This window comes from Rhineura floridana, chromosome 8 (genome assembly GCF_030035675.1).
Source record: "Rhineura floridana isolate rRhiFlo1 chromosome 8, rRhiFlo1.hap2, whole genome shotgun sequence".
Classification (NCBI taxonomy): domain Eukaryota; kingdom Metazoa; phylum Chordata; class Lepidosauria; order Squamata; family Rhineuridae; genus Rhineura; species Rhineura floridana.
In genome coordinates this window covers 123,809,905-123,832,136 of record NC_084487.1, presented here as the reverse complement: position 1 = coordinate 123,832,136, position 22,232 = coordinate 123,809,905, and the positions used below count along the sequence as shown (strand labels likewise).

The window sequence follows — 22,232 nt, the reverse complement described above, 5'->3', positions numbered from 1 at the left end:
GTACAGTGAACAGCTCATGGCTACATTAAAATCTTTCTCTCTCTGCACAGGCTTCTTTAAGGCTATTATGGAATAGCATTTGCTACTGTTTTTCTCCCTGGTCTCTTTTTTAAATATGATGAGCTCATGAGAAATTTATTGATAAAGCATCTAAATGGGCAGAAGCCTCTAAAAATATTCTCACAAGAAAATGGCCAGCGAAATAGGATTTTCTCCCTTTAAATGTATACAAAATCCACAACACAAGGGGATTTTTTAAATACTAAAACTACTGTGTTCTAGATTTTAAAAGGAAAGGTTTTAGGTTTATAAGTAAGGTTTCTTGCTTACTGTTCTAGGGATCATCATAGGCTTTGATGTAGTTTCTGTGTGTGAAAAGTGGTATTCTCCAAATCTGTCAGACATTGCAGTTTATGTCCTGTGGTGGTTAAAGTTGTAGTTAAGCAGTGCATTTTAATCCTCTCCATTTCTTGAAATCAAGATACAGTAGAAGAAAGAGTAACAGCAGCGAAAGCCTTAAATTCCTTGAGGTTTATCTGTAAAAGTGGGACATGTGCACTGCAAGCTTCTTGTGAAAATGATAACATTTCCTGTGAATGGTCTTTTAAATAAAATGATTAGGTTGGTAGCATAGTTGGAGAGAATTTATATATTTTATTTACATCCTGCTCCACCTGAAATGGATCACAGTATGTTAAACATGCACATAATCTAACCAGTAAAATAAACTAGGTGAAATCACACCATTGGTACATCAGCATTCTGCAACAGAAGGATGTTATACATCTCTGCTTGCCATCATTACTATTATTTATGCGTTAAATTTTTCAAGTAGTATTCTGCAATAGGTCCTTACGGTCCAAACTGGGCATGTAGATGGTCCATGTTCAGATGGGATTTGGGGATGGACATGGTTGTTTAGGTATGCTAAGAATTGTAATTGATGTGAAGAACGTTAGGAGGCTAGAAGGATTTTGAGTAAGTGCAGTAGGAGAGATGCAGTTGTGTTCTACAAATTGTTTTGAATCTGGCTCTAGTTATAAATCTTCCACTTTATTTATCCACGTATATGGAGGGTTTCATTTTGAATTTTTTCCTATGTGAATGGATGCCACTATTTTTGTTGAGAGTTGATAAAATTATTGTTAAAATGTAATGTTGTTAATTATAAATAGCTAAAACTACTAGCTATAAATCTACTAACAACATCAGGTTGATAAGCAATACAGTAAGAGTACTTTCAAAAAGATAATACTACTTCCTCTGAGATGTTACCATGTGGAACAATGTTTTTAGGCCTTCCTCTCGTCGCAAACCTGAGTATGAACCTTCTGCAAGCACAGATGAGGCACAGAGGAAATTTGGCAATGTTAAAGCTATTTCATCAGATACGTACTTTGGAAAGCAAGACCATGCTGAAGTAAGTACAAATCATTTACAACGTTTTGCAATTAGTAACTGGTTCGGGGGCAGATTTTTTTTTTTTTAATCGCATTGCTATAGGCAGAATAGATGAAGTTTTTCTTGTGGAAATTGGTGATTTGAGACAAAGCAGTGTAACACTGTTCTCCCCCCTCCCCATTTTTTTAAACGTGAAGTTAGAAAAATCCAACTGTTTGAATTTCAGCTTAATAACATGTAAAATATTTTTCTTGATGTAAATTATACTTGGGTGGCTTCTTATATAAGGAGGAGAAAAATGTAACATTCTTTCTCTATAATCTATGCCCTCAGATGTACTTGATAAGCTATGTAGACCAATATTCTGTATTTGTAACTGGGAAGCGAATTAAGAACTGGAATTAATAAACTATTTCACGTAAGGTATTTAAGTGCTAGTGAGCACTTTTTTGGCAGAGCTGACTTTGCCTCGATATTCAGTTTTGTTGCAACAGTAGAAATAATCTCGCCTAGAGTGTGAAAGACATGTAAGTACATCGTTGTTATTTTTATTATTGAAATCTTAACTCTTTCATAGTATGAAGCTAGAGTTCGGTTAGAGAGGCTTTCTGGAAACTCTGCTATAAGTTCAGCTGATTTGTTTGAAGAACAGAAGAAACAGCCATCAGGTATGAAAGGAAAACAAAGTAGATGGACTTTTTGCTATTCTGAATTGTGTGAAATGGGTCCTGTTGAGCAGCTTACAATCAGTGCTGTGCTAGTTACAGTGCTGACTGTAATCCTAAACATACTGACAAGAAAATAATAACTTAGCTCTAATGTACTTCAGAGTAAACCTATTCAGGATTGGGCTGTTAATATCTGCTGAGACATATTTTTTGCTCCTGGCCAGATGGCACCTTGAGCAGAGAGAGGCCCATGTTACCCCACCTTCAGTTTCTTGAAAATCATTAACATACCTACTTTAACACTATTAAAACATATGGGTCATGTTGAACACGTGAGAAATGAGGACCATCAAGTTCTTGGGTAGTATTTAATGCTTTAATGTTATTTGTAGAGGTCTCCTTTTATGTCCAATGGGTTATGGACTCAGAAAGTCCTGCCTATAATTCTGCATCCAGTTTACATGCGTCAGTGTTGAAAACAGAGCAGTCAGGTGATCATAGCTTTACTGTGCCTTAGATCTGCTTGCATGCTCACTTGAAGCATGGCAGAGGCAGAGTGCCTCTGGATACTAGTTGCTGGGAATTGCAGGTGGGGAGAATGCTGTTGCACTTGGGTCCTGCTTGAGGACTTCCCATGGGTATCTGTAGGAACGGAATACTAGACTGGATGGGCCTAGGCCTGATCCGGCAGAATTCTTATATGTTGGATTTTGGGTCATATGAATTTATTCTTAGCTTGATCCAGTTTAGTATTCTACTAACCTCAAAAATGATTAATTGTCTGTCTTGCTGTTTACATTATTAAGTGAACAATGTGGATGTTGGCTGGATATTATATATTATTTGTGTTTGTGTGTGCCTCTGATGAAGTTACTAGACTTCTATATGTGAAAGGCTGTCATTTCATATCAACCAGTTTTAGTTGTTGGAAACAAGCCAACTTTAATCCATGGATTATGAAGCTGACTTGTTTCAGCAAACCATAGTTAAAATTAGTTCGGGGTTCAGAGACAATTCTGTACTGCAGTTGATAAAAATGAAAGTGAAAGGTGTCCATTTCCTCCTTACGGCCACACTGGAAGAACAAAGGGGAACATAGGAGCACATGAGCACAAGATTCCCCGAGGATCATTCCCATTATACTACAAATTAATGTATTTTCATGCCTAAACACAGCCGTGACTGTAGTAATGTGATCATTATGGAGTTAAATTTTAGAACTTCACATTATTGTGGGCTGGAGCATCAATTTACATCCCCCAGTCCTTTTCTATTTCTCATACAGTATGAGTTTTATATAAAAGATATTCCTATCAAAACGCATCAAAACTTGTGGATATTGAAAATCTAACAAAAGTTGCAAATATTTAAATCTTTCAAGATACCTAAATATCACTTGGAATAGACATTAGAAATCTTAAGACCCCAACCTATACTATGCATTAGAATGGATGGCTGGATGGAAGAAGTCACACCACATGTTCCTTAACACTGATGGCTGGCACCTCACATTGGACTGTTCATGCACCAGATCCAGAATGTTTGATTTTCAAGGAAACTATAGGGTGATTAAAAAAAAAGGGTGTGTGTGTGTTACGTGCCTTCAGGTCGATTACAACTTATGGCGACCCTATGAATTAGCAACCTCCAATAGTATCTGTTGTAAAACACCCTGTTTAGAATTTGTAAGTTCAGGCTGTGGCTTCCTTTATGGAGTCAATCCATCTCTTGTTTGGTCTTCCTCCTTTTCTACTCCCTTCTGTTTTCCCAGCATTATTGCCTTTTCTAGTGAATCATGTCTTCTCATTATATGTCCAAAGTATGATAACCTCATCATTTTAGTTTCTAGTGATAGTTCTGGTTTAATTCGTTCTAATACCCAATTATTTGTCTTTTTCACGGTCCATGGTATGCGCAAAGCTCTCCTCCAACACCATATTTCAAATGAGTTGATTCTTCTCTTGTCCACTTTCTTCATTGTCCAATCTTCACATACATACATAGAGATTGGGAATACCAGGGTCTCAGTGATCCTGACTTTGGTGTTCAGTGGTACATCTTTTCATTTGAGGACCTTTTCTAGTTCTCTCATAGCTGCCCTCCCCAGTCCTAGCCTTCTTCTGATTTCTTGACTGTTGTCTCCATTTTGGTTAATGACTGCCAAGGTATTGATAATTCTTGACAGGTTCAATTTCCTCATTGTCAACTTTAAAGTTACATAAATCTTCTGTTGTCATTACTTTAGTCTTGATGTTCAGCTGTAGTCCTTCTTTTGTACTTTCCTCTTTAACTTTCATTGGCATTCATTTCAGATCATTACCAGTTTTTGCTAGTAGTATGGTATTGTCTGCATATCTTAAATTACTGATATTTCTCCCTCCAATTTTCACTCCATCTTGATCCAAACCTGCTTTCTGTATATGTTCTGCATATAGATTAAATAAATAGGGTGATAAAATACACCCCTGCCTCGCACCCTTTCCGATGGGAACCAGTTTCTCCTGTCCTTACAGTATCCTGTCTTTACAGTAGCCTCTTGTCCAGAGTATAGGTTGCACATCAGAACAATCAGATGCTGTGGCATCCCCATTTCTAAAAGGTAAACTTATTAAAATTGGGAATTGGTATTCTGTGATCTTCTGATTAATTTGCTTAGGACTCCTTTCAGCAAATACACACTGGAGTAGTTTCCCTAAAAATAAATTAGTTTGCTTTTAAAGCCACCTTCACACATTTTCCATGTTTTGACCAAGGTGGGTGGAGCTATGCTGCTAGCCCTCTCACTACAATCTCCTTTTCCCCCCCCCCCATATCTACACATTGGCACCAATATCTGTACCAACACATGAATGTCCAGAAGATGGGAACAGAGCCAGCAGTGCAGCCCATCTCCCTGGCCATCACATCAGGTTGCTATCACATGGCTAACATTATACAGGAGGCGTACAAGTTTCAAACAACAGACGGCCAAACATCAGTGTATCAAAATGTTCTTAAAACATCAGCATCTATTACACCATTATTCAGCATAATGTGTTCATTAAGATGCGTTTCAAACATAAAAGGCCCTAGTTTTCATTTTGTCTTGTAAAAGTTTCTTACAGTATTGACATTTGGAATTCAGTGTGTTTAGAAACTGAGACGTTTAAAGCATTCTGTTCTTATGAGCCATGACTGCAGTCCATGCAGTGAGCGTTTTCTCTGTAATGATCACCGCAATGGCTCCTTCACCTAAAGGACTTTTTAAAACAGTCCTCTTCAGAATTACTGCCACAAAAGTTTGTCAGAACCTTGGTACACAGTATGCTGCTGCATAGCCATATATAAACGTATATATGAGTAACATGATACACCTTATGTGCTGAAATAGTTTGAATGATAGTTACTGTTTTAAAGACAATTCCACTCTGGTAGTCTATAGAGCAAAATAGAGGTCTATTGAAAATGGCATTGAAAGTTAGCTTAAGGTAGATGCATAAACGTATTTCATTCAGCATTATACCCTGCGTTTAGTTCAGCATTACACCCTGCATATTTACAATAGAACTGTTTTATTGATTTCAAAAACTACTTTAGTATAGAAAGTAGAAACACTGTTATTTTGCTGAAATAGCTTAAGAAAATATAAAAGTACGAAATAGTGCTGAAGGAGGAAGATAAAAAGAGAGCAAGAAAGTTTAACAGTTGCCTATAAGAGTAAATAAATAGTTTTTATAACACAGTATAATGAAACTTGGACAATATTACAAAAATTATTGATCCCTATGATTAGCAGAATTTTTAATAGTATACCTTCCTTACAAAATTGGTTACAAAATACTACAATTTTCCCCAATACCTTTTACAGAAAGCTTGAGCATGTCCAGGTTAGGTTTTTAAAAAAAAAAAATGCTGACATCTTCAATGTTGCTATACGTGTACCAGATTTTCTTACATCAAGTGGAGGCAACTTTGATTTTTTCCAGTATTTAACTATTAACATTGGAGCTGATGCCCTAAGATTATTCACCAAAATCCTGTTGTTCATCTATACCAAATGCCCTAGAATACTCGGTAATAAGATCTGTGGTGTTTTAGGAACATACTCTCCTGTTATTACCTTTACCATTAAGAGATTATGGGCCTAAAAGATCGTACTCCAAAATTTTTGAAATGATTTTCAGTGCCGCCAAATATGAGTAAGTCTGCATTAGGGATATGACAGTGCCAACATTAACACGTGTTGTCAGGCTCCCTTTTTTGTTTTCACTTGGAGTATAGTATGATTGATAATATTTTTAACGAATTTGTATATAAAAAACTATATTGCTATATTAGCCAAGATAGCAATTCCCTTACTGTAGATGGGGAGAAGGGGGAGGGGGAGGAGCTAATCTACAGAATGGATCTGGCTTGCCAAACCACAGGAAGTGATCCACCAGCCTCCTCTGTTTTCTCTCCCAATCTGAGAGTGATTTCTAAAGGGCAGATGGAGCGCTTTATCTCCAGATTGGGTGATAACACCCCCCCTCTATTCTTTAGGGATCATCTAAAAATCCTCTTCAGTAATCCTCTCTAAACAACAGGCAGAAGAACATTTTAACTCCAGTCTTACGCTAAGCACTACAACACGAAGATTGGAGATAAAGCCCTCTGCTCTTTAAGAGTAAAAGGCAGCATTTTCACCCATTCCGCTACTGGGACGAATGAGGAGGGCTGGAAATGGTGTGTGTTTGTGTGTGTAGTGTGAGAGTGCTGTGTACATGCATGTCTGATTGTATGTGGTCTGTGTCTGTGTGGTCTGCAAGTCTGGAGAATGTACATGGATCCATATACATTGGCCACAGCCACTACTGGCATGTGGCCCTTGGAGGGGTGGCTGACTATCAGTTTGGCCCTTGGCCCGTAAAAGGCTAGCCACCCCTGCTGTAGATGCAGGAATATTAATCCTCTCTTTTCCCCAGAGTGACGAATTTGTACATTTTGGCTAAGAGTCCTTTCTAGGTTATCAGGAATCTCTAACGTTGTTTAAGAAAAAGTCAAAGGACAAACTCAGAACAAGGTTTCTCAATTTTGAGTGCTGTTCAGACTTGCAGATTTGGACACCACATTAGGGAATGTTTTGTCATGCAACTCTGAACATCTTTAATAGCCTAAACCTTTCAATAACTAAATTACACATCCTAGTCTCTTTGTTTTACAGATTTTAGATCATTAGTTTAATTAGGCTCATACAATTTCTTTTGAAATTACCTTTGGAAACCTGCACCATTTTGTGCATAACAACAAAATATATTTCTCCCTCTCTCCTTAGGCAGTTACAATATTTCAAATGTCTTGCCCACTGCTCCCGATATGGCTCAGTTTAAACAAGGGGTGAGATCAGTTGCTGGAAGGCTTTCTGTCCTGGCAAATGGAGTCATGACTTCTATTCAGGTAAGCAAACCTGCAGAAATAGGACATTTTCAAATATGAAACTCATGTTTTATGTAGTTTTCATGGAGAGCAGGCCTACCTATATATAACCAATGAGAAACTGGAACATGCTTCATGTGCAAACTCTGAAGGTTTACTTCTGTGATTCTCATAACTAGGATGCGTCCTTTAGGGTAAAATAGTTGTGTTTATAACTTGGCTGAAACTTCACTGACCTTGCATAAAGTTGGTCATATTGGGTTTTTACATTGGAATTGATGGAGATAGGTTTCAGTCCATTCATTTTCATAGTTATATGTTTAAATTCATAAGATATTTTATAGGTGTTTTCTTATGAATGTTTTATGTAAGCTGCTTGAAGGTTTTTTGATTAAGTGGTATATCAATCTTGTTAAATTAATTAATTAATAGAGTAGAGCTATTATGCCGTTGCATTTTTTTTACAGGGCACAGGTATTTTTTGCACCCTGTAAATTGTACAGACATCTGTTTGAACAAGCCAGATCCATTAATGCCCATGAGACCTCTGCCAGTGAGGTTGTAAGACAGCCCCTTACATGCACAGAGTTCCATGTCCACAGAGGTTTCTTTCTACACCCAGCAATGAGAATTCCTATTTTTACTTCTCAAGCTGCTTCTCTAGGTTATCACCAATATCTGTGACTGAACTACTGATTCAAACAGCAGTTTTTCAAAAAGCTTTGAATCTTAATTTTTGTAATTCGTGCTTGGCATTATTTGCTAATAGGCAAAAAACCCTTGCAGTTTTAGAATGTACCTATAGCCAACAGATATTTCTGTCAAACTTTTAATAGCAGGGAAATTGAGGGGCTATAGTGAATGCACCAGGAGAGCAGGAGGCCTGACCTCCTCTCTGAGATATTGTATTGCCCTACAAATTTGTCAAAATGCAAACACACTTTGGATTGGTCTTTCACAGTCCAATCCATGTCCTGTGCAGTTTGGAAGAATTTGGTAACACGTGCCTCTGAGCATACAGTGAGTGGGTGGGTGGACACTGGGAAGAAGGAAAGGCCTTTCCTTTCCAAAGGAAAATATTGTGGTCAGTATCATTGTTTTTCAGGGTTTCCCCCCACCTTTTTATTCTACAGCAGGCACATGTAGTCAAACCAAAACTGTCACTGGCCACATCCACACCAGACCTTTATTCCACTTTAAACAGTCACGGCATCCCCCAAAGAATCCTGGGAAGTGAAGTTTCTGAAGGATGCTCAGAGTCGATAGGAGACACCCTATTCCCCTCACAGAGCTACAATCCCCAGAAGAGGGGCTAAGTGTTAAACCCCTCTGGCCACTGGAGTTCTTTCAGGGGAATAGGACTCTTCTAACGACTCTCAGCACCCTTCACAAACTATACTTTGCACGATTCTTTGGGGGAATCCATGACTGTTCAAAGTGAAATGAACATCTGGCATGATTAGCCAAGCCAGGCAGCTTGAGTCTGACTTTTAGAACACTAACAGTTGGTTCTTAATTGAGCATGCCCTGCGCTATCATAGAGTCCAATGTTAAATTTCTTAAATGAATTAAAAATCAACCTTGCATTTTTTAAAAACTTATAAACTGCAGAAGATGAAGGTCAGAGTATTCAGCAAGGTCGGTAATAGGATTACAGGTACTCTGTGAACATGGCTGATTTTTAATTAATTTCAACAAATTATGAGACCACTGACAGAAAAATGTCCAACAGGAGTTTTGATTTTTTCCCTCTTGTTTTACACTTTGAACTCTAGATTCTCTCTGAGTGTTTTGTGCATTGCCATGAAAACTTAGAGGATTGTTAAGCAAGCGTTTCTGAGTTCAAGACTATGAGTTTTGTAAGGTTTTGTTTTGAAATGAGCTGATAAGAAGCAGCAGAATGGCGTGTGGGGTATTTTCAATTGAACATTATGGAATGCAAAAAATCCATGCTGGCTATAGTATACAGCCACTCTTGTGGCTGTATAATATAGGCCATTTATTCAAGAGACTAAAATAACGAAATAAATGGGTATTAATTTCAATTTGTGATAATATTGCATAGATTGTATATTTTTGCTTCTTTGCACTAGAGGTAACCTGTTCTTTTTATGCTCATTCCTCCCCCCCCCCTCCCAGGATCGGTATGGTTCTTAACTATTGGTATTCAGCTGAACTGGATACACAGAAAAGGAGCTTTTTTGAAATATACATCTGTCAGTGATCATCGTGCAGATCTTAAATGAAGGCTACCATAAGACTATAGAATATTTTGTTGTAATTGATTTGACACCTGTATGTTTTTACAATGTGTCCTTTCTGACTCCTAGCATCTTTCATCTAACGTAGTAATTTGTTACTACTTCTGCTTTTATTCTATTAGTTTTATATGTTCTGTTCATGCCTTTATTGTGCAACGAATAGCATTCCTACCATCACTGCCATCAGTCTGGTTCTGAAAGAGAAGCATATGTGGTGAATGCTGATCTCTTACACAAAATGGTTAATAGACTAGCAATGAATTCCTTTTCATAAGCTTTACCTGTCAGCTGCAGAAAAAGTGGTCAGTGATAACTTTAAGTTACAGCCAATAAATAACACTTTTGAGATTTGGAGTGGCCGCTGATCTTGTGCCCTTCCTATCTGATCTGTGTAGAAAGTGGTATCTGGACAGAGTGATCCCTCAGGTAACTGAACGTGGGATTTCCCCTACCAAAATGATTTAACCTACTAAATATACTCCAATATGCGGCTGAGGGAGACCTCACATTCAAGTAATGAAGGGATCTTGGGCATTACCTTCCAGGGCTGGAAGGAGGAGTGGGGAGAGGTAGAAGCCTAGGGAATGCTTTTGAACTTGCTGCACATAGAAGCGAGAAGGAGACAGAGTGCAGGACATCTAAACCGAGAAGGGCCAACATAAAGTTTAAGAATGTGTTTATTTCAGTGGGCTTAAGTGTATCAAACTCTGTGTTGGATGGTATTCAGGATGTCTTGATAGTTTCAGACTAATACTGATGAACATGTACATGACTCAAAATGGAAGTTAATCGCTATGTTCTAATATGAAAGTGATGTCGTATTTAAAGCATTGTTTTTTCATGTAAACAGGTTTGCCTGGAGCAGGGATGGTTCGCCTCTGGTCCTCCAGATGTTGTTGGATCCCCATTTGCCTCAGGCAGCATTGCCAGCGGTTAGGGATGATTGGAGTTCTAGTCCAAAACATCTGGAGGGCCATAGATTCCTTATCCCTGTCCTAGAGGCTATGGGACAAACTCGTCCTATGTTAAAAGATCTCACTTTTGTTTGTTGACAGTCTATTTATTCATACAATTTAAGTTTTATTTTGAATTGCAAGTTAAACTCCTTAAGTGCTTTTAAACAATCAATATGATGTATAAAATTAAGACTAAAGTGTGTGTATGTATAGAAGTACTTACACACAGACACACACACATAGATATGAGGGAATCTACATATAAAAATTGCAGGGCCAGACAGACTGTTTAAATATCTTAGAGTTGTTAACATTCTTAAGAATTTTAATACCATGTTGTAGATTTAAAAACAAAACACTGAATTTCTGCATAAAAGTGTTTTAGAGTGGTTGTGTTTTAGACAGCCTAGAATCATAAATGCTCAAAACAAACTGAATTGAAAATATTATGGCCTGAAAGATTGCCAAAAAACTTCATTGTATCAGTTATTTTTCTTTTCTTGAACAGCTGTCATTTCTGCTAAATAAAATTTGAAATCAATTGTAATTTTACATGTGAAGCTTTGGTTTCTACGGCCTGATTGAATGTAACATTTCATGAATTGCCTCAGTTTTGCTTCATAACTGTCAGTAATGCAAAAATGTGTGTGTATGTCTTCAGGATACAGGCTCCTGGCACAAGGTTATTCAGGGTTCAGCATTCATAGAAATACACAAAGAGTCAGGTGGATTCTGAAAAGATAGGTGCATAGTCCAGAAGTTTTTTTTAAAAAAAGCATAATGACATTGTCAACAAATTGAGATACAGGTTCACATTATCCCAACAGAAAACCTCTGCCCACAGCTCAGACCCATGCAGCAATGGCACTGACATGAATCGACAAGAGATGGCTCTCATTCATTTAAAAGCAGAACGGAGCCTTCTCCTGTGAGTAATCTGTTCATTACAGGGAACCAGCTTGGCAAAAGCCTCATGTTCCATTCAGCTGTGTATGTGAAGTTTTTCTTGTGTCTGTTTTGACACAAGCAATGTTTGAGGCTTGGATCATAAGAGATGTTAACAAAGTTAACAGAAGGAAAGAGTTGTATCCAATACTGCGTGTGCGGAGTTCTGCTTGTGCAAGAGAACTTCTCCTACCTTTACCTGTGTGTTCCCCTAATCTACTTCAGAGGGTTGCCCAACTCTCTAGAACAGATTTTGAGGGTGCACGGCGGGGCAGGAAGTTCCATTGTGTAAGTCTGTTGGGCAAGCAACACAGTTTCCTGTCCTGTCCTGCAGCCACCTGCACCTCCCCTTGGCGTAGGGGGACTTTAGGGGAAGGTGGGGACAGTAAACTTTCCTTCTATGATCTTAAGCTAAAAAGTCATTTTTAGGATGTAAGCCTGAATTTAAGCAGTTTCCTCCATCCCCCTTCAGGAGCCCCCACCCCCCAGGAGACCATCAAGAGACTTGGATGAGATACAAGAAGCTGGAATGGGGAAGCATTTTCCAGTGAACTTCCTTAGGTTTATTTATTGTATGAGCCAAATATTTGTCTCTGAAAGCAGACCTGGAAATTCTTCTGTAATAGCTGTATACTTCAGTAATATCAGTGAATGATTCAGCAAGAGTCCTTGTTTGCTGTAGCTGTGAGCTTTCGGCCATTTTAAACTTATTTCAAACCTTGGTATTTAATATTGCAAAATGATACAATACATAATGTATTACTTGCAAATTGAATCGAGACAGGGTTTTTATCCCACTCCATATGTTAATTGTCGTCAACTTCAGGATCTCTGCGTTACAACTGCAAATGATTTTTTGTGAATGGCCATTGTTAATAGCATAATTATCACCATTTGTCCTTTTTTAACCTCACTTTTTTTCATAGGCGGAACACTTTTGATACCACAATATGCACAACATATTTCCCACCTTTGCAGTATGTTTTCCCCCATATGCGTTTATTCATCTGCACATTAAACAATATAATTTGCAATGAGCGGTCCATCAGAACGTAGTTGAAGTCAAATAGGTTTTGAGTGTGTCCAATAATAATATGGATATTTTGTTGGTCTAATTGTGGGTGTTTATGAGATGTCTACACAAACTCTGGAATGATGACATAACAATATAGAGAACCGGGGTGTAGGGGAGGGGACTGGCGTTGAAGAAAGATACCTATATAGAAAAAAAGCAGGAATACAGTGTCACTGTATACTTAATGCAGGTTACTCATGAAATTGTGGGGGGAAAAAATTGAAGATACGGGGTGGGGAGGCACATTTCAATAGAATTTACAAATACCTGTCAAAGGTCAATTTCTTTAGCTTCAGCTATGACTATTTGCAAAATGAAAGAACATTGTCTTGTACAGTCTGGAGCTTAAATGGGGATGGGGAACTGCAGGGTAAGACAGTCTTCCTAATGGTAAAGGCTACTGTGGTTGAAGAAAAGTATCCCAGGTGAGAGTTATGAATCTGCAGTTGCCTTGTCCCACTGAGGAATATTCTAAGCAGCAGAAACTAGAATGTAAGCAGTTGCCCTGGGTTCAGTGGGGAGGGAACAGGGATTTGGGCAGATAGGAGCAGCCAGCACAATAAGACTACTGACTTGCCAGTCATCGGTGCCAAATGTGTCCTTTCAATGGTATGGTAGTGGCCCTTTCACTACCTAAAACAGGGCAGGGGATACTTGGCCCTATAAAGGTTGATGGATTCAACTTCCATCAGCCTTGGCCAGCATGACCTACGGTCAGGGATGAGGAGTTGTATAGTCCAGTAACATACTTGCAAATCTTGGAAGATTACTTTTAAAAAGGGAAAGATACAATTACTGTTATAGGCCCCCAAAAGGAATAAATTACCATTACAATTCTTCTGAGAGGAATTGATTACCATTACTCAAAAGTAATCACTACAAATAGTTACTTTAAAAAAAAAAACACTAGAGTGCCAGTGGCTGCTGTGACCTTGTTGGTTCTCCATGATCTCTCAGCGGCTTTTAACAGTATTGGCCATGGTGTCCTGGAGCAACTTAAGAAGGTGGAAGTTTGAGGTACTGTATTACAGTGGTTCACTATCAGGAAGTAGTACTAGGAGACTGTTGCTCAGCCCCATAACTTGAGTTGTGGGGTCCCATAAGGATCCGTTATGTCTCCTATGCTATTCATCATCTATATGAAATTCTGGGAGCTGTCGTTAGTGGTTTTGGAGCACAGTGCCATCTGTATGCTGATGACACACAGCTCTAATACTGTATCTCATTCCATCACAATTGGGAGAGGCTGTGAAGGTGTTGGACCAGTGCCTGGAAGCAGTGATAGACTGGATAGGGGCCAATAAACAAGCTGAATCCTGATAAGATGGAGGTGTTGAGGGTAGGTGGTTCCTGGGTCCAGGAAATAGGTGTACAACCCGTTCTCAAAGGAGTTGTACTTCTGAAGGAACAGATTCATAGTCTGAGAGTACTTGAGCTTCAGGCGCCAGGAGTGTATATGCCCAGCTTTGGCAAGTTTTGCCAGCTATGGCCATTTCTGAATTTGGGATAGCTGGGCCTCAGTCCATGCTCTGGTGACTTCCCACCTGAACTACTGCAATGCAGTCTATGTAGGTCTGCCCTTGAAAACAATCTGGAGAGTGCAGTTAGTACAGAATGTAGCTGCAAGGTTGGAAGTGGGGCAGTCCATTGGGACCACATGTCATAAATGACACTGCTCTGGCTTTCTGTGAGCTACCAGGCCCAATTCAAGGTGTTAGTACTAGCATATAAAGCCCTAAATGGTTTGGGACCCAAGAATCTAAAGAGTGCCTTCCCTAGTAACCATCTCAGGCCCTATAACAAGCAGGGGAAGCCCTGTTGGTCGTGCTGTCACTGGGGGCTACCCAGTTGGCAGTAACCTGTGGCAGGGCCTTCACGGTAGGACTCCCCCATTTGTGCAATACCCTCCCTATTGAGGTGTTTCACTCACCCTCACTATTAACTGTTAGGAGAAATTTTAGAACATTCCTGTTTACCCAGGCATTTGATGGCTGAGAGTTTAGTCCCTGGCAACCCTGGAATTATTCGTTTGAGAATAGGTGATTGCTTTTAGGAGCTTTTCACTGTTTCTAGAAGGCTGTTTAAATGTTTTTAGAAAATTTAATTTTATTCTACTATTGATACGTTTTGAAGATCCTTCGTGGCGCAGAGTGGTAAGCGGCAGTAACGCAGCCGAAAGCTCTCCTCATGGCAGGATTTCAATTCCAACGGAAGGAGGAACTCAAATCTCTGGTAAAAGGGGTCGAGGTCCACTCAGCCTTCCATCCACCGTGGTCGATAACATGAATACCCGGCATATGCTGGGGGTAAAGAAAGCCCGGGGAATGAACTGGCAATGCCACCCCATATATACGGTCTGCCTAGTAAACGTCGCAAGACGTCACCCTAAGAGTCGGAAACGACTCGCACTACAAGTGCGGGGACACCTTTGCCTTTACCTATTGATACATTTGCCCTCCTGGGCCACTTTGGAGGAAGGTGCAGGATATAAATTTAATAATAATAACAAAGACGGGAAATTTGGGGGTTTGTTGGACCCTGGGTCCTTAAGGAAATTGAAGACACAGGCTTGCAGCAAAGATAGGCCTTTATTGGTTATCTGTGCACAGTCCGTGTCCCTTGAGTGGGCGGAGAGCTGCAACATGGCACTGTTTGCCTGAGTTTTTACACATTCCAGGACAAAGACATTTACATTTCCCAATCGGAGTTATACATAAGCATTACACAGAGGTTACCAGCACATTTCTTCTATGAGCTCATGGATTCCAGAGCTGACTCTTCTCCAGCCTTGGAGAGTACCGAGATGTTTTCTGGGCCAGTGCATTCATTGTTACCATGGCTATATGTGCATAACAGGAAGAAGGAAGGCAGCAGACCAAGGAAAGGATTTTTAGCTAGCCTACTACACTATTAAATTATTAAAATATTATAAATCCTATAGATTTCTGAAAGAATATATTTTGCCTACTTTTTGTATATAAAATTCCCTATTAACAATAATTTTGACAACTTTTTCTCACAATCACTTCACTGCCAAACAGATTGTCTCTCTTGATGAACTCTATCCATCTCCACCTTTTACCATGTGAATTTAAAAATAAAATAAAATAAACATTTTCCCTATAAATCATTAAGTAAAAGAAGGGGTTTACAACCCCAGTCATTTCAGTCATGCAGATAAACAACATAAATAATCTGACCAGAATATTAAAATCACCAAATGGCTGTGTGGGATGGTGATGAAAACTTAATGAGGCTAACTGATGTATCTCAAATGGGGTGCCACCACAGAGATGGCCCTATTTCCAGTCACCAAATGATAGGCCACACCCATTGATGGGACCAAGAGAAAAATCTCTCCTGCAGATTACAGGTTCTGGATTGTCAAACAGAGGGAGAGGCATTCCTTCAGGTATTTGGGCCCCAAGTCATTCAGGGCTTTACAAGGCATTGAACTGGGTCTGGAAACATGTAGGCAGTCAATATGGATTGCAGAAAACTCGTGTGTTACGACTCTGCTGTGATGCACTGCTCAACACTCTAGTGGTCACATTCTGCACTAGCTGCAGCTTCCAGACCATCTTCAAAGGTAGGCCCACAGAAAGTGCATTATAGTAGTCTAAATGTGAGGTTATCAGAGCTTGAGTCACTGAGACAAGACTGACCTGGTCCAGAAATAGTAGTAGCTAGAATGAGGTAATCCTAGACTCTGGCCATCTGGGCCTCCTGTGACAATGCTGGAGTCAGGAATACTTCAAAACTACTGACCTTCTTCATCAATCTAGAAAAGGTGATCTTCCCATTTCCCAGACATGAGAATTGCCCACCCGCGGTGCCTCTGTCTTGTTGCAGTTCAGTCTCAGTTTATTGGCCCTCATCCAGCCCATTACTGCCTCCAGACACTGGCATCTGTGCAACATCTCATCTGATTCAGATGGCAAGAAGAAATAGGGCTGAGTGTTACTGAAATACTGGTGACACAGTGCTTCAAGTCCCTGGATGACCTCCCCCAGAGCATCAGAGTACAAGGGGCTGAGTAGCAGTCCTCCAGTGACAGTCTTTGGTAATGATTTCATAGGTAGGAACAGAGTCACTGGGACACAGTGGTTCCAACTCTTAATCCACAGAGCCACTCCAGGAGGATACCATCAACACTTTACTTGTCAAGTGTAAATAAAAACACAAATCTCCAACACTTAATCCTAATAAGAAAACAGACTTTGTACAAGGCTGCTCCCAAAATCTAATGTTCAGGGAACTGGGGAGGACAGAACAATACTGAGAGCATATTTGATAGGTTATGGTGAAGAAAAAAATGCAAGCATTGGAAACAATAACAGTAGGGTTGGAAGACTCCCTGAAAAGGTATATGTGAGAAAGTTGAACTCAGAAACAGGACGGTGGGGGTTGGAAGCCCATTGTCACATACAAAACGTGCTTCCTGGAGAGAAAACAATACAAATACAGAGATTAACTGCAGAACATTTCCTTGGCCTTTCATGTCACTACATAAAAACAATGGCAAGAAAAGCAGCAGAAACTCTATTGCCAAAATCATTTTTAAAAAACAAAACCTTTAGAACTGTTTGCACCGCAGAATCTGGCCAATTAAAGGAAAATACAGTTCTAACTATATGGAACCTTTGACTGGCATTTAGTTTAAAATTGTATGTTTGTTTTTAATGTTCATTGTTTTTAATTTTTGTAAACCGCCCAGAGAGCTTTGGCTATGGGGGGGTATATAAATGTAATAAATAAATAAATAAATAAACAAATAAAATGGTAAGCTACTTTGGGGATCAGTCTGGGCTGAGAAGCAGGATGTCAGTCTAAATGAGTGAGAGAAAGCTGTAGGAATAACTGCCCCACTTCTGGTAACATCTAGGAACTGTGTTGCATCCTAATGTTTGTTTTAAATCAGAGACAAGATTATTTCCGGTCTCTGTGCAGGCACATCCGTGGATCTTCAAGAGCTTCTAGCAGAAGTCTAGAATCTTCCCTCAAGCAGCGAGGCCTCGTACTACCATTGTAGTCTGTTAGGAACTTTACCCCTCAGCTTCTTTAAAACTCCATCATTCATCAATTTCTTCTTCCCTGTTTTTCTACTTCTTCTGCTTGCTGTTATTTCACCTTAATTTTAAAATATACACTTTTGCCATCTTAGCTCCTGTGGGTACATAAGAATGCTCCCTGTTATTACTACTATTTAGTTTTTTAATTATTATAATCGAGATCAAAAGACAGGTGCAGGATACTTAGATATAAGATATTACTCAAGTATGGGAGGAAGAGCGGGACATAAATATAAATAAAATAAATAAATAAAATATGTTGCATGTAAATCTCATTTACACACACACAAACACACACATACACACCTACCTCTGCAATTATAGCAGAGAGGAGGGATGATTGATGAAATTTCTCCACCCACCCCACCGCTATGATGCGAATGACTAGTGCTCTATCCCAACTGGCCCTGTGACTATCAGAAAATTGACTTGGCAGGTTAATGGGGAAGGATTGGTGGGCCATAGTAAGCCTGAGGGCTGCTGTTTCACTATCTGTGCTCTAGAGGGAAAAGGAACAGAATTTCTATTTGGGTGTTTTACTTTATATTCAATTAATTTTAAAATATCATCCATCTAGATCCTTTGATTAAAAATGGAGTCGGATTTGCAAAAAAGGACTAACCCCAACCTAGGTCATAATAATCTTCACAATAAAAATGAATTTTTCCTAACATTCTTAATTGTGTTGCTATAAATCTTTTTAATAATTCCTCAAAGGTTTGTTATGGTTCAATGGGGTTTACTTCCAGGCAAACTGATATAGGCTTATTGCCTCAGTACTTTTATATGGAAATATAAAACTCCCAAGGCAAAATGAAAATACACCATCTAAGTTTCCTTCAAGGAGGAATGGCTGTGCCAAATATAGCTATATAATATTGTGTGACCATTCTAATTGCACTGAGTTATTTCCAACAGATCGTGTCAATGGACCAAATGAATAAAGACTGCCTCCTTTCAGAATGGCTCTGGTTAAACAAAAATGTTAGCAAATACGTAAGAATGAGATATGGGAGGTTATTGTTAGAGAACAGGATAAATATAGATGTACTAAATTATTTGGGCATGTTTCCATTGGCATATCTATGCTGCTGCATACTCCAGCTAGTTAGGGAACAAGGAAATTTGAAATCAGTCCACTAGTTCAGGACTAGGAAGCCTGTGACCCTATAGTTGTTGGACTCCCAACTCGCATCAGCATCAGTCGGCATGGCCAGTGGCTGGGGATGATGGGAGTTGTAGTCCAGCAGCTTTTGGAGGACCACAGATTCCCCACCCCTGCAATAGTGGATTATCCAGAGTTATGGACAATGTACAAAAAAGATCTCTACCTGCTTTGGGACTCCAAGCACCCAGTGTTCAGTTTCCCTTATTCCAATATTGTCAGACACAAACATTTTGTACTGTGTAAAATGGCTGATAATCTAAAGCTCTTACATCTTTTGAAATTTTGATGAGGCCTAATGTAGTGTCCAAAAGCTTATTGTCTAAAGTATGTTAATGACTAATGGAAAATGAGAGGCAGGACCCAAGATTCACAGAAAGATAAAAAGACTTACATATCCATTCACTGAACAATGATAGTCACAGATATATATGTAAAGTTATAGTTACTCATTAGATATAGACTCAGTAAAGAACATTTCTTAAGTATTCTCTACATATGGAACCTTTTGGCAAATTTGATAGGAATGCAAGATTACTAAAAATTTATTGAATGTAGAGAAATAATTGGATACGAGATCCAATAAATCCTAAAACTATCTTACTTGGATATATAGAATCATGTGAGGCAGATTGCAGGCAGTTAGATACCAATTTGTTAATTAGATATAGGGTTTTCCTAGGTAATAATTAGAAACAAGATCTTCTACCGATCATATAGACATTTGGGAGCATAAAAAGCAGAGCGTTTCATTGATGTGCAGCTTGACATTAACAATACTTATGGGAACGCAAAACTCTTCTGCCAACTTACATCCCATTCATTTGCTGTTGGAACAATACTAACCTTTTGTAGACTGCCTATATGGACACGATAGCTTAAATGTAAGACATAATGCTTTTCATTCACTCAATTTTTCTTTATAACAAATGTATTTCCCTTTTATATCGTTTCGCTTTTCGTATTAATATATATTATTTAAAAGGACCATCACCTCCCATATGAAGCTGTCCACATACTGAATTTCATCTGGAGAGGTCCTAGTTCATGTCCTTCCACCATCTGAGATATGTATCACAGGAAGGGATGCAGGGCAGAACTTTCTGTATAGTGGTATCCAGGTTGTGTGGATTCACTTAGGAAACCCAACTGTTCTCCTTTCTCTCTGCTTTCTGGCACAAAGATAGTATTTTTAGACATGGTTTTGCATAGTACTAACTGAGCAATCAGGTTTTTGATGGTGGTGGTGACATCCCTCCCCTGGCACCACCTGTGACGCTCTCACTTGTGTCTACCAGCATTCAGGATCGTCGTGTTTATTTTTACCTCTCTCTGCTCTAGCACAGATCTCAAAAGATCCCCCTGCTAGGCCACACTACCCAACACTCTGTGTATCCAGTATAGCCTCTAGACTGTGCCTTAGTCTCTTCCTGGCTATTTTGATACCTTGTGTCTCTGTGTTTAGGTAATTCCCAACCCCCCTGAAGCCTCTTGCTTATGAAGCTCTCAGTTCTGGGTTGCTCTGTGGTAATGAATGCTGATACAATATCTCCTCCTTTACCGCTGCCACCATTAGATACAATTTCTTCTTCAGCCTTGGTTACCCTGCCTTCCCCTCCTGGTCTGTACACCCCAGCTGAGGAATCAGGCTTTAAGTAAAACAAGAAAATATTTATTGCTAACACTAGGAATAACAAGATTACTTATAGATTTTGTTGACAAAATAAAGTCAGAGCACCCTAGCGAGGGAGCCTGCTCCACGAGCTAGAGGGAGCCTGCTCCACGAGCTAGAGGGAGCCTGCTCCACGAGCTAGAGGGAGCCCCAGCTGACGAAGCGTCAAGGCCCCAGCTGACGAAGCATCAAGGCGAGTTAAGCAGCAGAGCGAAAAGAGGGTAAGTAGCTCCCATTTATTCCATTATTTAATCAAATTAAAACAGCTCAGAGCAATAAGTAATAAGGGCACAGCCTAAGGTCACCCTGAGCTAGGAGCCAAATCCTGAAAGAACCTCTATCTTAGGAGACAGATCCTAGGAGAAGGAAGCCTATAGAAAGCTAGTTTTCAACACCACCCTAGCAGGAAAGCTTCAGGGGACACTGTAAACGAGGCTGAATTCCAGTCGGAGAGAAGGGGAAAAAGGAAACTTCACCAATACATACAGGGAGAGAGTCAGCTCAGTCCTTGCTAAAAAGGGCAGCTTTAGCCTTCCTGAAACAACCACAAGCTCTGTTTCCCTAGGTTAAAGAAAGGTCAGGCTGTTCTAGGTGGGAAAACAGCTGACAAAGCGTCAAGGCCCCAGCTGACAAAGCGTCAAGGCCCCAGCTGACAAAGCATCAAGACGAGTTAAGCAGCAGAGCGAGTTCGGCAGCAGAGCGAGGAGGCCAGGGCCCCCCACTCTGCCCGTCTGTTCCCTAACCTCAACTAAACCGCAGTCTCCAACCCATTGACGTAATAAACCTTAAACAAAACTATGCAGGTAAGAAGCCAGCAGGGGTGTGGGGGCTTTCCAGTGTTTTGCACCGCCTGCAGCATGTACAACTATCTGCCTGTTGGACAGAAGTCGTGGGTGTGCTCTCGGTGCAATGAGCTCCTGGCTCTCCGGGAACGACTTCATTTCCTTGAGGCCAAGGTGGCAGACCTGGAAAAGCTGAGAGAGGCAGAGAGGTGTGTGGAGGAGGCCTTCAGGGACGTTATAGCTGTGTCCCACTCCAACAATGATAGCTCTCCTGCTATCATGGAGAACGATGGTCTCAGGGAAGGAGAGCATCCAGCTGAGGAAGAGGGAAACGATCCCTTAGAAGGGACCCATTCCTTGGGGGATGAGCAGCTATCCTCTCGTGCCGAGGATATATCTCCAGGGGGTGGAGGGATCCTTGTAGTGGGTGATTCGATCATTAGGAACATAGACAGTGGGGTGTGTGATGGGCATGTAGACCGCAAGGTGTTTTGCCTGCCTGGTGCGAAGGTTGCGGATATCGCCCGTCGTTTAGATAGTTTGGTAGACAGTGCTGGGAAGGAGTCAGTGGTCGTGGTGCACGTTGGCACCAACGACATGGGGAAATGCAGCCATGAGGTCCTCGAAGCAAAATTTAGGTTGCTAGGTAGGATGCTGAAAGCCAGGACCTCCAAGGTGGCTTTCTCTGAAATGCTACCGGTTTCACGCGCAGGACCAGCCAGACAGGCCCAGCTTTGCAGTCTCAATGCGTGGATGAGATGATGGTGTCGGGTGGAAGGGTTCGGATTTGTTAGGCTCTGGGGAACATTTTGGGACAAGCCGGGCCTGTACAAAAGGGACG

At 40.1% G+C, this 22,232-nt stretch overlaps 1 protein-coding gene across 4 annotated transcripts in view; it reads left to right on the top strand.

The window, feature by feature from the left end:
* The window catches only part of ARFGAP3 (ADP ribosylation factor GTPase activating protein 3), a 47,712-nt gene extending 36,485 nt beyond the window's left edge, over nt 1-11,227 (top strand). For all 4 annotated transcript variants that reach the window (XM_061582329.1, XM_061582328.1, XM_061582332.1 and 1 more), the window contains 4 exons: nt 1,297-1,420; nt 1,979-2,069; nt 7,363-7,484; nt 9,603-11,227. In XM_061582329.1, coding sequence (XP_061438313.1) covers nt 1,297-1,420; nt 1,979-2,069; nt 7,363-7,484; nt 9,603-9,620 — 355 coding nt within the window. In that variant the 3' untranslated portion in view covers nt 9,621-11,227. The remainder of the gene's footprint in view (nt 1-1,296; nt 1,421-1,978; nt 2,070-7,362; nt 7,485-9,602) is intronic.
* Nucleotides 11,228-22,232: the final 11,005 nt, after the last annotated feature.